The 14,670-nt window shown below is 48.2% G+C and overlaps 1 protein-coding gene and 1 long non-coding RNA gene across 2 annotated transcripts; one reads left to right on the top strand and one right to left on the bottom strand.

The window, feature by feature from the left end:
• Nucleotides 1-48: 48 nt before the first annotated feature.
• CHKB (choline kinase beta) lies at nt 49-3,617 on the bottom strand. Its single transcript, XM_084802946.1, has 11 exons — nt 3,230-3,617; nt 2,895-3,003; nt 2,558-2,671; nt 2,253-2,386; nt 1,778-1,873; nt 1,576-1,634; nt 1,416-1,494; nt 1,210-1,318; nt 804-907; nt 483-564; nt 49-336 (listed from the first exon to the last, which is right to left on the bottom strand). Exons 1-11 carry the CDS (start codon nt 3,451-3,453, stop codon nt 262-264), a joined length of 1,185 nt encoding a protein of 394 aa, XP_084659072.1. The 5' UTR covers nt 3,454-3,617; the 3' UTR covers nt 49-261.
• Nucleotides 3,618-3,715: 98 nt separating this feature from the next.
• On the top strand, nt 3,716-9,194 carry LOC311609689. The gene is made up of 3 exons (XR_014783466.1): nt 3,716-3,872; nt 6,857-6,969; nt 7,803-9,194. It is a non-coding gene; the product is annotated as an uncharacterized lncRNA (long non-coding RNA).
• The last annotated feature ends 5,476 nt before the right edge of the window (nt 9,195-14,670 follow it).

Raw genomic sequence — 14,670 nt, 5'->3', positions numbered from 1 at the left:
TTAAGCCCAGTGCATTAAATAGAAATCACTTAAACCTGTGCCCTTCAATTTTGTATTTCTGAAGTTCATTTATTTAGGTACACAGACCCAGGGGTTCCCAGACGCCCATCTCAGGCAACTATTCAGACAGACAGGGGGACAGAGGTCAGCTATTTCAACAAGAGCCTCATTTAGAGGCACAGCCCAGTCGGGGGTCTCCTCCCCGCCCCCCAAGGTCCTGCCCTGGAGGCTCCAGGAGAAATCTGCGGTGAGGTTGGTTCGTCAAGACGATGGGTGCAAAGTGGTCAGCTGCCCCTTCTGCTCGAAGTAGAACTGGAACCGAGACTGGGCATACTCCTAAGGAAGGAAGCCCACCATACAAAGCAGTGATGAGGGCTTGGAGGCAGCGCCCGAGCTGTGCTCTTCCCACAGCCACCCTGGACGACGTGCCCAGGGCTCCTCCCCAGCCCCCACCCAACGTGCCCACCGTACTGGTTACTTACCAAGTAGCCAAACTCTATGGTGGACATGGATGCCTGGAGGATGGACCACAGACCCCAGAAAAAGTGAGATGCCAGAGCATACCTAGGGAGTGGGGGGGGGGGGCGGGAAAAGGAGGTGCAATCAAGAGTCCATTTAGCACTGCCTGGCTTCCTCCAGGCTGGTCTGTCTCCAAAGCGCCAACTGCTCTGCCATTTTCCCAGTCCTTTCCCCCACTGCAGTTCTTTCTGCGCGATCTCCCGCCTCTGGCCGGGCACCTCACCCGCAGCCCTCCTTTTTCTCCCATGCCCTCCCTCCTGCTCCACCTTCCCCTCCCTCCTCACCGATTGATCTCTATCAGCAAATCTTCTTCCACTTTCTTCTGCTCCTCTTCAGGGAGGATCACACCTTTCTGGACCACTGCCAGGTAATGGCGAATAAAATGGAGCTGAGATCAATGGACAAGAGTCAGGAAGTGGGGAGACGGTGTGACTCTGTAGCCAGTATTTCTGTTCCCAAACCAAAACCGGAATGCTTTGCTTTTTCTTTTTTCTTTTTTGAGACAGGGTTTCTCTGTGTAGTCTTGGCTGTCCTGGACTCACTTTGTAGACTAGGCTGGCCTCGAGCTCACAGTAGTCTACCTGCCTCTGCCTCCTGAGTGCTGGGATTAAAGGCGTGCCCCACCATGTCCAGCCCCGGAATGCTTCCCCCCCCCCCCCCCCCCCCCGCCCCAGCCGCCTGTCTATATACCTGCTGTTCCCTGCTGGGGTAGTCTGTGGGTGTTGCTTTATAGAAAGGCCATTCCTCATGGGTATAATCATAAACCCACTCACAAAAGTGATTCCCAATGTCAAAGCCCCTGTGGGAACAAAGCAAAGAGTCAGCTCCCTGGGCAGCTAGGATGCAGAGATGAAGGCCTGGCCTGTTTGGCTAGGACACTGTCCTCCCACTCTTACCTGTAGTTGTAACTACTGTACTCAAAGTCAACCAGCATGAGGCTGTCATTTGCTGGCTCTGAGAGCAATAAGATGTTCCCTGGGGGAATAAGGATTTTGGTCACTTTAGGGCACTCTGTTCCCCTTCAGCTTGGGCTCAAACTCACATACTTTCTCCTACCTTCCTGGATGTCATTGTGGCAGAAGACCACTGGCGATGGGGTAGCATCCAGTAACTTCCTGTAGAGGTAGAGAGGCATAGGTTACAAGGCCTTGGGACTACAGCCACCTTCATCACTAGCTCCTGGCTCTAGGCCTCAGCCAGTCCTGGGGAGGAGGCAGATAAATGCCTGGTGCCACCGCACTGTGCCGCCTGCCTTCACCTGAGGTTGCTCATCTCATCCTTCAGGCTGTACATCTCCAGCAGGTTCATCTGGGGGAGGCCAGTGGACGGCAGGTCCTGGATCTGCTTTAGGTACCTGTAGGGCCACGCCCAAAAAGGATACATTCAGGCTGGAGAAATGGCTCAGAGGTTAAGGGCACTGCCTACTCTTCCAAAGGTCCTGAGTTCAATTCCCAGCAACCACATGGTGGCTCACAACCATCTATAACAAGATCTGGTGCCCTCTTCTGGCGTACAGATGTACGTGCGGGCAAAACACTGTATACCTAATAACTAAATAAATATTTTTTTAAAAGGATACATTCACTCTATCTTTCCCCACCCCTTTCAAATCTATCGACTCTCAGGCCACATTTTCCTATCACTGTGATTTGGGTGAGAGTCTATGATAGATACTGGGACACCTGTTTGTTCCTCAACTATAAGTTCCGTTTCGGTTCCCAAAGTTGACTCACCGCTCCATTGTCCCAAACAACCAGTGGGGTTCCTTAGTGAAAGGCATCTCCATACCATGGAAGCGGGCCATCTTTGTTGCAATGGCTCCTGACAACACTGGGTCCTGGAGCTCTTGAGTTTTCAGTGGCCGGCTCTGTACCCAGTAACCTATCAGGGTGGTGAGGGGGCTGGGGCAGGAGGGGGGAAGGGATGGGGGGATGGGAGGAGATCAAGGCCTTAGGGAAATTTCCCTACCTGGGATTTGATGGCAGACATTGGGGCTGGGATAAGGACTTGGTAAAAACTACAAAAACTGGGCTCTTACTGGGAGGTATTGTTCCAGGCGGCCCTCTGGAAACACTCCATAAAGCTGGGGCCCTAGAGACCTCTCTGCAAGGATGGCGAACATCACACTCTCTAATACCAAGGAGTCTACGCCCTGAAGGAAGACGGACGGCAAAGGGGCCCAAGTCAGAAAGAGCTAGAGGTAAGTGGGCACTGGGTGCAAAATGATGTTTTTCTTCATCCATCATCGCTAGGGCTTCTGGTCTTGCTGACTGGGAACTCTGGAGCATCAGTATATTCATCCACATAACCTAGGCAACACTTTCTGCACCACTTGCTCCAGAAGTCCAAACTCACTTTCAAGCTATGGCCCTCACCTGCAGGATGGCCCCATACAGTCGGAGCAACACCTCGCGGGGCTCCTCGCCCACACTGGGCAGGTGGTCCGGTAGCGAGCATCGGAACAGCAGGTTGCTGAGGCCTCCGCTGAAGAGCCAGACAAGTCAAGGTTCAGCATAGGTCGCCCCCGATTGGTGGGATCCATTCTAGACCCACCTCCCGGTAAGACCTCGCCACGCCCCACCACCCACCCCTTTCAGCACAGCAGCCTGCGGACCTGGCTCCACCCCCACCCCGCCCCACCCTACTTAAGCACAGACAGCGACAAAACAGGGAGTATCTGGAGAGATCCCCCCCGAGGCTGACTCCTGACCTCACGGGGCAAACGCTCAGCTCCTCGGGCAGCACTTGGCGCCAGGCACCGCCCAGGTACTCCCGGCACCACTGATAGGCTCGGCGCTGCGCGTCACGAGACAGGGAGGAAATGCGCCGCCGATTTGGGATCGCCGCTGGGCACTTAGCATCCCGCAAGCTGTCCTTGGTCAGGCAACCGCCGACAGCTCCTCCTCCGGCCGCACCTGTCCCATCCGCCGCCATGACGTGGCTCAACGCCCGCCGATGCTCAGCAACCTTCAGGTGGGCTAAGCTCCTTCCGGCTAAGATCGGTTCCGCTTCCGGCCGGCTGGAGTGTGGCTGCAGTCCTGAGACTGTTTTCAAGCCAGAAGAGAGTCTCACAGGGGTGTGGTGTTCAGGGTAGAGATCGTGGACGGCTTTCTGCGAGCGACGCGCGCTCTGGTCACGCCCTACAGGCGGGTCTCTGTAAAGACAGGCTCCTGCGTGGCCTGTGCCGGTAACCAAGGAAGTGACGTAGGCCAATCCGCAGCGCCTTGGACGGTTGGACTTAAACTCTGCAAAGCTTACCTGGAGCCAGGCTCTAGACCGTGCTATATTGCTCCTCCACTGTGACACTTGCAGTGTGAAACACCCGACTAGGGCGTAGAGTGATCGAGCACTTGGTGAGTGAATGGAAGAATGGAATTTTATTTTAAAGTGTTTTATTTAATTTTAATTTATGTGCATTGGTCTGAAGGTATCAGATCTTGGAGTTACAGACAGTTGTGAGCTGCCATGTGGGTGCTAGGAATTGAACCCAGGTCCTTTGGAAGAGCAGGCAGTGCTCTTTTTTTATTATTAAATATTTATTATGTACAGTGTTCTATTGCATGCACACCTGCACGCCAGAAGAGGGCATTAGATCCCATTACAGATGGTTGTGAGCCACCGTGTGGTTGCTGGGAACTGAACTCAGGACCTTTGGAAGAGCAGGCAGCACTCTTAACCTCCAAGCCATCTCTCCAGCCCCCCCTTTTTTTTTGTTTTTTCAAGACAGGGTTTTCCTGTGCAGTCTTGGCTGTTCTGGATTTCACCCTGTAGATCGGGCTGGACTCAAACTCAGAGATCCACCTGCGTCTGCCTCCTGAGTGCTGAGATTAGAGGCATATGCTGTCACCACCCAGTTCTAACTTTAAGTTAAAAAAAAAAAAAGATAATGGTTTTTTTGCTACCCAGAAGCATTTGCCCTAACCTCTGAGCCATCTTTCCAGCCCCCAAGAGTAGAATTTTAAATTCCAACAATTCTCTTTTCCACAAGGCAGCATGTTTATGTAATGCTGGAAGGCCTTAATAGAAATCAGTGTGGCGTGCCCAGCGCTGCATGGACCCCATGAGCGCTACAAATGTGCCACAAGAAACTATTATTATGAGGTGGGTTTTGTTTTTCTTTTTGAGGTTGTGTTTGTGTGTGTGTGTGTCTGTCTGCCTGTTAAATATCGCGGAGAGGGGGGCCTTAGTGGTCAGTCAGCAGGGAAGCCAACACAATTCATAATTCCTTTGAAAGAATGAGGTCTATTAGAATGAAAGAGCCTCAAGGCCATAACTGAGCTTCTGGATGGGGGAAAGAGAATCACACAAATAATAAAATATAGAGGGCTCTAAACATGAGACCTTAAAGTTAAGAAAAGGCTTCCCTTTAAAGCCTAGGGAAGAACTTCATGAAGTGTGTTTTAAAAAGCCAGGAGTCACCGGGTGTGGTGGCGCACGCCTTCAGACAGCTGAGGTGTTTCTAGACCAATCTCCTAAATAAAAGGGAAATTTGATTTTAAAAAAACAACAAACAAGCCGGGCGTGGTGGCGCACGCCTTTAATCCCAGCACTCGGGAGGCAGAGGCAGGCGGATCGCTGTGAGTTCGAGGCCAGCCTGGTCTACAAAAGTGAATCCAGGACAGCCTAGGATACATAGAGAAACCCTATCTCGAAAAACAACAACAACAACAACAAAAACCAAAAAAACAACAAACAAACAAAGCTGGAGAAATAGCTCCGTGGTTAAGAGCGCTGCCTGTTCTTCCAAAGGACCCAGGTTCAATCCCCAGCACCCACCTGGCAGCTCACTGTCTCTAACTCCAGTTCCAAGGGATCTGACACCTTCACACTAATGCACATAAAATGAAACTAAACAAATTATAATAAAACAAAACAAACAAAAAAGAAGTTTCATATCACCTTATCTAGTTCAACCTAGCTAATATACAGGTCAAAGAACCTGCCGCCAGGTCCTAGTTAGGACCATAAATCATGGACTGTTGTCAGGTCAGGTCATAGCTCGAGCGAGCAGTTCCACTCTCTGTCTCACTGAGCGTTGCAGGGAGGTATCCCCTGAGTCAGGCTGTGGGAGTTGGCCCAAAGATGTAAGCTAGTGCTGGGCGGTGGAGGCTCAGCTCTTTAATCCCAGCACTCCACTCGGGAGGCAGAGCTGGTGGATTCCTGTAAGTTTGTGGGCAGTCTGGTCTACAGAGTGAGTTCCAGGCCAGCCAGAGCTACACAGTGAAATCGTGTGTGTGTGTGTGTGTGTGTGTGTGTGTGTGTGTGTGTGTGTGTGTTGGGGTATGGGACTCGGTGGAGAGAGTCAGGAATGATGAGCCGCGTGGTGTGCAGGTGGGTGTTCTAACAACCACGTTACTTTGGACGATGAACTTTGTGGAGAGTGAACTTTGTAGATGATAACATTGTGTTATGTTGCAATGTTAAGGAGCTGGACATGCCTGGAGATATGAGGCTATGATTTTATTTTTGGCTAGCTTTAAAGCCCGGGGGAGGGTTATAGGCTCTGCTTTCTGGGCAGAGGTTCTAGGTGAATGTGGCCTTGAGTCTCCTGTCTGCTTGGAGCAGACCATATCATTACAATCTGTTTTTCATGTAACTGGTCCTATCAGTAAAGGCAGTTAGATCGGAAATGGCATGGCTTGTCCTTTAAATGTGGTTTATTAGAGCACAGCTTCTTAACCTGTGAGTCACGCAGGACCCAATGAGGTTTGACCGAATGTGGGGGTTGGTGAACAGTAAAGGTTTCTGAACAAATAATAACCAGAAATTAATCTTAGAAATCCAGACATAGGGGGCTGGAGAGATGATGGTTCAGTGGTTAAGAGCACTGACTGCTCTTCTAGAGGTCCTGAGTTCAATTCCCAGCAACCACATGGTGGCTCAAAACCATCTATAATGTGATCTGATGCCCTCTTCTGCAGATAAAGCACTCATATACAGTAAATAAATAAATCTTAAAAAAAAAAAAAAGAAATTTAGACATAGACGGATGTGGCGGTGCACACCTTTAATCCCAGCACTCTGGAGGCAGAGGCAGGTGGATCGCTGTGAGTTGGAGGCCAACCTGGTCTACAAAGCAAGTCTAGGACATCCAGGGCTACACAGAGAGACACTGTCTTGAAAAAACCAAAAAAAGAAAGAAATGCAGATGTTTCTGACCACTAGACAACTTCACTGTACCCTCGGTTTTGAACACACAGCATGCATACTTTGCTTTATACCTGCTGTCATACCACTAAGTGGAAACAAATACCCGAAAGAGCTTGGCTAGGATTTGAGGCTATTGTATATTATTGAAACAGTTGGTGAGTGAGGTCGGTCTCCTGTCTCTGGCCAGGTTCCTGCCCGTTCTTCCTCCAAGAATGAAGCAGTAAGATAGCAAAGGGAAAACATGAATAACTTTATTTGACATCTGGAAATGAAGAATTCCAAGGGTCTTTGTGGCAAGAGGTATGTCTGAAATGGCGCTAAACATATTTCTGCCACTTCGTACTACATATTTAAAGCCATACTCTCAGTATGGAGAGCTATAAAATGAGAGTATCAATTTTGAAAAAATGCTGAAGAAGTTCTGCATCCCAGAGTATCAAATATTCAGTCAAAATTTAATGTTTTGTTTTAAGACACTGCTTCTCTGTGTTGCCATGGCTATACTGGAAGTCTCTCTACAGAGTAACCACGCTGGCCTTGAACTCAGAGATCTGCCTACCTTTACCTCCTGAGTGCTGGGATTAAAGGTGGGCGCCACCACTGTCTGGCCGAAATTTATTTATTCTTTTTCCCGGAGACAGAAAAAAGAGCCACCATGCCCAGCTCAAAATTTAATGTTTTATGTAAAGATAAGCAGGTCTATCTCATTAGGAAGCAATTTTTTCCATCTTAATAAATTGTAAAGTAGCATATATTCCTAAGAATTGCTTTTAAGTATTTTATGAATTATCATTAAATGTTTTGTTTGTGTACTTTATATTATCTATATACCTGGAGTTGAGTATAAATTTCTCAGATAAACAAAGATGCTAGTGGGAAAGGTAGATGAATCTCTGTGTTAGGAGTAGGCATTCTCAGGCTGGGTGTGGTGGCGCACGCCTTTAGTCCCAGCACACGGGAGGCAGAGGCAGGTGGATCGATGTTAGTTGGAGGCCAGCTTGGTCTACAAAGTGAGTCCAGGACAGCCAAGGCTACACAGAGAAACCCTGTCTAGAAAAACCAAAAAAGAAAAAGAAAAAAAGAAAAAAGGAGTAGGCATTGTCTCTTGCAATGTACTTACATTTGTCTTTAAGGAGAGAAAAACAAAACCAGGAGAATCTTCAAGAAGTATGCAAAACAGAGGCTCTTGGGCAGGCCTGCGAGAGATGGCAAGTAGTCTTGTAGCCTGTTAGTTCTTGCTTTAGTTTCTCTACCAAATAAATAGCTATAGGATAAGAAGTTTGAAGTCCACTGTACCCATAATTTATTACAGCAAAATACAGCACACACAGCACAGCACACAAAGTCACACCCTACTGAATAACACGGTGTGTGTGTGTGTGTGTGTGTGTGTGTGTGTGTGTGTGTGTGTGTCTACGGAGCAGCATTTGACCTTGGGAATGTCCAGACAGTCTACAGCTCCTTTCTCAGGTCAAAAATATGACCTATATGCCACTGTGGAAAACTGCAAGCACAAAATAAGGCTTAGAAGGCAATGCCTTTGCAAGGCAAAACAAGACCACAGGACGGGAGGTGAGGGAGGAGGAGGAACTGAAACGAAGTGGTCAGAGAGACTCTGTGCTCAAGTTCTGCTTGCAGAGCTATCTTCAGTCGCTAGCTAGATGATACATAAACAGCAGCGGGGGAAAAAGGCAAACTGTTCATTCCTGAAGTGACCCCAGGGGCCTGTGTCTCTGTCTGCCGTTAGCCTCCTTTTCCAGCCCCTGTGTTGCCCACGGCTATACTAGCGGGAACAGATTTGAATGTGTGGGACGAAGATTAGTAGGGTGTGGGGCAGGGCTTGGATTGGACGTGGGCGGGTACACTTCGGGGGTGGGTCATTTTGAACGCCAACAGGAACCTCAGCTAGGATGGGGAAGCTTTGAAGTCTCTGTTTAGGCTGGGTTGGGTTTAGTGAGGGTGAGGGCAGTTTGCCCATCTAACTTAGCAGGAGGGACACAAGAACTTGGAAATAAGCCATCTCAGTTCAAAGGATAATTGGAGCCAGGTGTGGTGGCGCACACCTTTATGCCCAGCACGTGGGAGGCAGAGGCAGGTAGATCTCTGTGAGTTTGAGGCCAGCCTGGTTTTTATACTGAGTTCCAGGACAGCCAGGGCTGCATAATGAGATCCTGTCTCAAAAACAATACAAAACAAACCACACACACACAAAAAAAACAGTAACAACAAAACCCACAAAACAGTGGGAGTTGGGGGGCAGGGAGGAATGGGGGGATGTTGTTTTGAATAAGAACGGCCTCCATTGAATCTCTGTGAGTTCGGAGGCCACTAAGTGACCTCCTGTCTTGGTCTACAAAATGAGTCCAGGACAGCCAAGGCTACACAGAGAAACCATAGGCTCACAGATATGAGTGCTTGGTTACCAAGGAGTGGGGCTGTTAGGAGGTGAGGCCGTGTTGGATGGGGCAGATGTGGCTTTGTTGGAGGAAATTTGTCAGCAGGGATGGGCTTTGGAGTTTCAAATGTTCAGGTCCTGCTGCCTGTGCATCCAGATGTGGAACTCTTAAGCTACTGTTCCCGCACCACATCTGCCTGGGTGCTCTCATTCATCTTTGCCATGATGACAGTGGACTAAACTGTAGATGAAGTCTCTTGTATTATTGCATGGATGTAGCACCTGTCAATAATAAATCTGATGCCCTGTACCTTAGTCAGGAAATAGAAGGTGGGACATCTGGTAGACAGGATTCTGGGAGAGAGGCAGGTGCAGGAGATTGACCAGCAAGATGTGAAGAGGACCGACACATGGTACCTGAGCTCAGGTAACCAGCCACATGGCAGAATGTAGATTAGAATAAATGAGTTATTCTTAAGTTATGAGCTAGTCTGAGAAGAGCCTAGCTATATGGGCTAGGCACTTGTAAATATATTTGAGTTTCATGAGTTGTTATTCCGGGAGCTTGGGTCTGGAGGAAAAACCAACCAGAGTGCTAAGCCTCTGAATGTAAGTAAGCCCCAGTTACATGCTTTCCTTTATAAGAGATACCTTGGTCATGGTGTCTCTCCACAGACAGTGAGCACTAAGACAGAGAGAGGGTAATTGAAATTGAGCCTGATCTAATCCAGGATATCTCTCGCTAGCTGTCTGCCTATTTAAAAACTGTTTGCTGTCTTGCCTCAGTCTGTAGAAGCATTTGAGAGGCAATGTGAAGAGTCTGTACCTGCCGTGCTGGAGACTCAGTCTACGCAAGATCAGCGTGGTCAAGGAGCAGCATGGGCTGAAGAAAGATGTGCTGCTCTAACTGGTGCCAGAAGCACAAGCGACTAAACACTGTATTCCAGGTGGGTGGAGCATGGGGCTGTAGGGTTTCCTTTCCTCAGGGGTAGCGGTGGGGAGGACAGGGTCAGTATCCTTACCTCTGCCCCAGGACCTCCAGGTTAAAAGAGCCCTCAAGTCACCAAGCTCGCCTCTTCAGTCCCTTTTGCCGAGAGGGAAGCCATCCCTTCTGTCCTTGTCACAGCTTTGAGCTCTCCTATTTGGTCCCTGCCCTGTTTAGGTCCCATTTGAGGTGTCTGCCCTGCTTAAGAACCTGGAGTCTGCACAAAGGATGGGGGCAGGGCAGGGTGGGGAAGGTGACTGGGGTGGGGGGTGGGGGTGGGGAGGAAGGTGACCAGCAGTAGAGAGCCAGAAAAACAGCAACAAAAGTCAGCAGAGTTATCACTGGTTATGAAGCTTGCTATGTGAGATAATATTTCTTTCATACAGAAATATTTTCAAGCAAGAATGTTAAAGTAGCAATAACCTAGGTTTAAGGCCTGGCTATATATGCCCTTAGATACGACTCACTCCTGTCTTGCATAGAGTCCCTGGACCTCAGAAATAAAACTCTTGTTTTCAGTGAAGATATCCTAACTTCCTGCATCTTCGTGGTGGAGAGTTTTACCTTAATCAACTGTAATCTTGGGGATACGGTGGTCACCATCCTGTGAGCTCATTTAAATTTCTTAAGCCCTTGGAGTTTTTAATTTCATAACTCACAAAAACTGTACATGTGGCTATTGTTAAGATAAATAAAGTGTTGCTCTTGTTTGAGAAGCCCACTCTGAGAAGTCCTGGCTGGTGTTGTTTCTTTGTTTGTTGATTTTGTTTCTGTTTTTGTCAACTTGACACAAGCTAAAGTCATCTGAGAAGGGGAAAACCTCAACTGAGAAAATCCTTATATCACACTGGTGCATAGGCAGGCCTGTGGGTCCTTTTCTTGATTGATTAGTGATGCAGAAGAACTCAGTTCACTGTGAGCCTAAGCCCTCCAGGCTGGTGGTCCTGGGCTGTATAAACAAACTGAGGAGGAGCAAGGCAGGAAGCAGCACTCCTCCATGGCTTCCGGGTCAGTTCCCGCCTCAGGTTCCTGTTCTGACTCCCTTTGATGATGGATGTTATTGGCGTACTTTTTAAAAATCTATCTTTATTATGTTGGAGTTTCTGCTGCCTCTTCCTCCCTCCTCCACCCCAATCCCTTCCGACACCCCATCATCAGGTAGGAGAGAAGGGAGGTTAGTGGGGAGAGGGGGCGTAGTTCTCTTCAGCTGCTTCCGGCTGGTCAGGGCTGTTGGGTTCTTGGGGCAAGTCCAATCTTTGTTTCAGGATATCTCCAGCTTCTTCTCAAACTGCATCAACAGCAACAAGGAGCAGCAAGGGGGAAAGCAGAAGCCGCCTTCGCTCTCAGAGCCCCCTCTTCTCTCTCGGGCTCTGGCATTTATTCCCTCTCCAGAGTCCTCGGAATTAAAGTATCTACAGCTGGGAAAGAGCCCCTCTCAGAGCCTGCACGAGACAAATACTCCACTGTTGCGGACAGTCTGAATCCGCTCCATATCCCACACCTGGGATTAGAACAAAAATATGTTTATATAACATCACTGAGTTTTTAAAAACACCAAAAATTTCCACTACAGACTGATGTGAAGTGTAAGCCAAATAAACCCTATCCTCCGCGAGTTGCTTATTGGTCTTGATGTTTTTACCGCAGCAATAGAAACACTAAGACACTAATACTCATGCTCTTGAATGTGCCTATTTTACTGAATAACTTTATGCTTAAATCTGTGTTTCAAATGTCATTTAATAAACTCTTAACTCTGCTTAATACTGACTTCTCCTGAAAATCCCTTTCTTCAGTGAGCCCAAGATCCAGTTTCACCAGAGTGAATATCTCTGAAAAAGAGTTCCTCAGGTTTCTGGGGGAGGCACCAGGAGCAGTGTGAACCTGTGTCTCTACCCCGGCTGCTGTTGTCTGTGAGAGCAGGTGCCTGAGGGAAATGCCTTGCCGTTGCATAGCAAACACACACACACACACACACACACACACACACACACACGTTCTTTCTCTACTGTGTGGAACCGGAGCAGCAAAATAAGTATAAGTGCCCTGCACATACAGGATGACAGGCACAGGGAAGCCTACAGGAAAAACAAAAATGTGGAACGCAGGAGCTAAATAAAGCATTAACAGCTCTCAGCCCCGTTATCAGTTTACTAAGGAGAGTGAGGTTGATGGCTTCTTATCTCTTTTTGTCCTTTCTCCACCCCAGTATGTCCCAACACCCCATCACCAGGTAAGAGAGAATGAAGGTTAGTTACTTCCTGATGGTTAGGGTCGTTGGGTTCCTTGGGAAAAGGCCAATTTTTGTGTCAGGATACCTCCAACTTCTCAACCTGCATCAACAGCAGCCAGGAGCAGCAGGGGAGCACCAGCCTTCTTTCTCAGAGCCACCCCCTCCCATGTTTCCCCTGGCTCTGGCATTTATCCCCTCTCCAGCTGGCAAAGATGACGTCCCTCTCAGAGCCTGACAAGGCAAATAGTCTGCTGCTGCGGACAATCTGAATCAGCCCCATATCCCACACCTGGGATTAAACAAAAACATGTTTACATAACATAACTGAGTTTTGGAAGGCACCAAACCTTCCACTACAAGATATGATAGGGCACATGTGGTTTTGATCTCAATATACCTCTAATGAAAGGCAAAGAGGCCGAGAGAATTGCTGGAAGCTGAGAGGCCAGCTAGCCTGACATAAGCGGTGCCGAACAAGAGACCCCAAACAAGGTGCTAGGGTTGTCATCTGACTTGTACACGTGCACGCGCGTGCGCACACGCACACACACACACACACACACACACACACACACACACACTTGAGTGTGTGTGGAATAGGTGACTGCAGTGGGAGGAGCTGGAATTTGAGGCCACCCTCAGCTACATAAATAGGACGTAACTTTTTTTTTCGAGACAGAGTTTCTCTTTTTTTTTTTAAAGGATATATTTATTATGTATATAATGTTCTGCCTGTCTGTGTGCCTGCTCGTCAGAAGAGGGCATCAGATCTCATTACAGATGGTCGTGAGCCACTGTGTGGGTGCTGGGAATTGAACCCCGGGCCCTCTGGAAGAGCGTCCAGTGCTCTTAAACCTCTGAGCTATTCCCCCAGCCCCCAGGGTTTCTCTCTTTAGCCTTGGCTGGCCTGGAACTCACTCTGTAGACCAGGGTGTGTAGAGAGGGCCGTGGTCTTTGCCAGCTGCAGATAGTTTAATTCTGAGGATTCTGGAGAGGGGATAAATGCCAGAGCCAGGGGAAACATGGGAGGGGGTGGCTCTGAGAAAGAAGGCTGGTGCTCCCCTGCTGCTCCTGGCTGCTGTTGATGCAGGTTGAGAAGAAGTTGGAGGTATCCTGACACAAAAATTGGCCTTTTCCCAAGGAACCCAACGACCCTAACCATCAGGAAGTAACTAAAGGGAACCACGCCCCCCTCTCCCCACCAATCTTCCCTCTCTCTTACCTGGTGATGGGGTGTTGGAATGGTTTGGAGTGGAGAAGGGAGAAAGATATAAAGAACCCCAATAAAATAAAATAGATTTATAATATATGCACCTACAACACCTGACATTTATGTTTCAGATCATGAGAGTTGGGCAGCAAGTGCCTTAGCCTCCAAGCCTTCTTCCTTGTCACAGCTTACATTGAAAAAAAAAAGTTTCATTATTTTTATTTTAAATTATGTATACGTCTGTGTGTCTTGGGGGCAGGGTATGTGTATGAGTGTAGGTACCAACAGAGGCCAGAGCCATCAGATTCCCCCAGAGCTAGAGATACTAGCTGTTGTAAACTACCCAGTGTGGGTGCTGGGAACTAAACTTAGACCCTACAAGAGCAACAGTGCTCTTAACTGCGGAGCCATCTCCTTATTCCCCCACCCTATTTAAGATTCTCTTTCTTTCTTTCTTTCTTGTGGTATTTTTGAGACAGGGTTTCTCTGTGTAGCCTTGGCTGTCCTGGACTCGCTTTGTAGACCAGGCTGGCCTCGAACTCACAGCGATCCGCCTGCCTCTGCCTTCCTGAGTGCTGGGCTTAAAGGTGTGCCCCACTAGATTTATTTATCTTTAATATTTTAGATTTACTGTATGAATGTTTTGCCTGTATTTTTTTTTTTAATATGGAACGCTTCACGAATTTGCGTGTCATCCTTGCGCAGGGGCCATGCTAATCTTCTCTGTATCGTTCCAATTTTAGTATATGTGCTGCCGAAGCGAGCACTGTTTTGCCTGTATTTATGTGTGTACAACACATGCATGCCCGGTGCATGTAGAGGTCAGAATAGGACCCTGGCTCCCTGGGAACGGGAATTCTGGATGGTTGGGTGACACCATGTGCTTAAAACCCAGGTCCTCAGCAAGCCTCTTAACCACTGCACCATCTCTCCGGCCCCTTAGGATTTATTTTAATTATTTTTTAAACCCCCAAACAAGTTGCACTTGTTTCTTCTTTATGCTTCTCCTTGGCTGGCTATTATGTCCATGTTTTCTTTTTCTTTTTCTTTTTCTTTTTTTAAGATTTATTTATTGTATATGAGTGCTTTATCTGCAGAAGAGGACATCAGATCACATTATAGACGGTTGTGAGCCACCATGTGGTTCCTGGGAATTGAACTCAGGACCCTTGGAAGAG

Source organism: Acomys minous, assembly GCF_964271855.1.
Source record: "Acomys minous genome assembly, chromosome: 12".
NCBI lineage: Eukaryota > Metazoa > Chordata > Mammalia > Rodentia > Muridae > Acomys > Acomys minous.
Note: the sequence above shows the minus strand (reverse complement) of the source record. Positions and strands in the feature narration are given on the sequence as shown.

Excerpts from the sequence above, each read along its gene's own strand:
- CHKB (XM_084802946.1), bottom strand. The coding sequence starts at position 3,453 with ATGGCGGCGGATGGGACAGGTGCGGCCGGAGGAGGAGCTGTCGGCGGT. Across the intron at positions 2,387-2,557 it reads GCCTGGAACAATACCTCCCA|AGCCGGCCACTGAAAACTCA; the intron begins GTAAGAGCCCAG and ends TACTGGGTACAG. Across the intron at positions 1,874-2,252 it reads TTGTTTGGGACAATGGAGCG|GTACCTAAAGCAGATCCAGG; the intron begins GTGAGTCAACTT and ends GTGGCCCTACAG.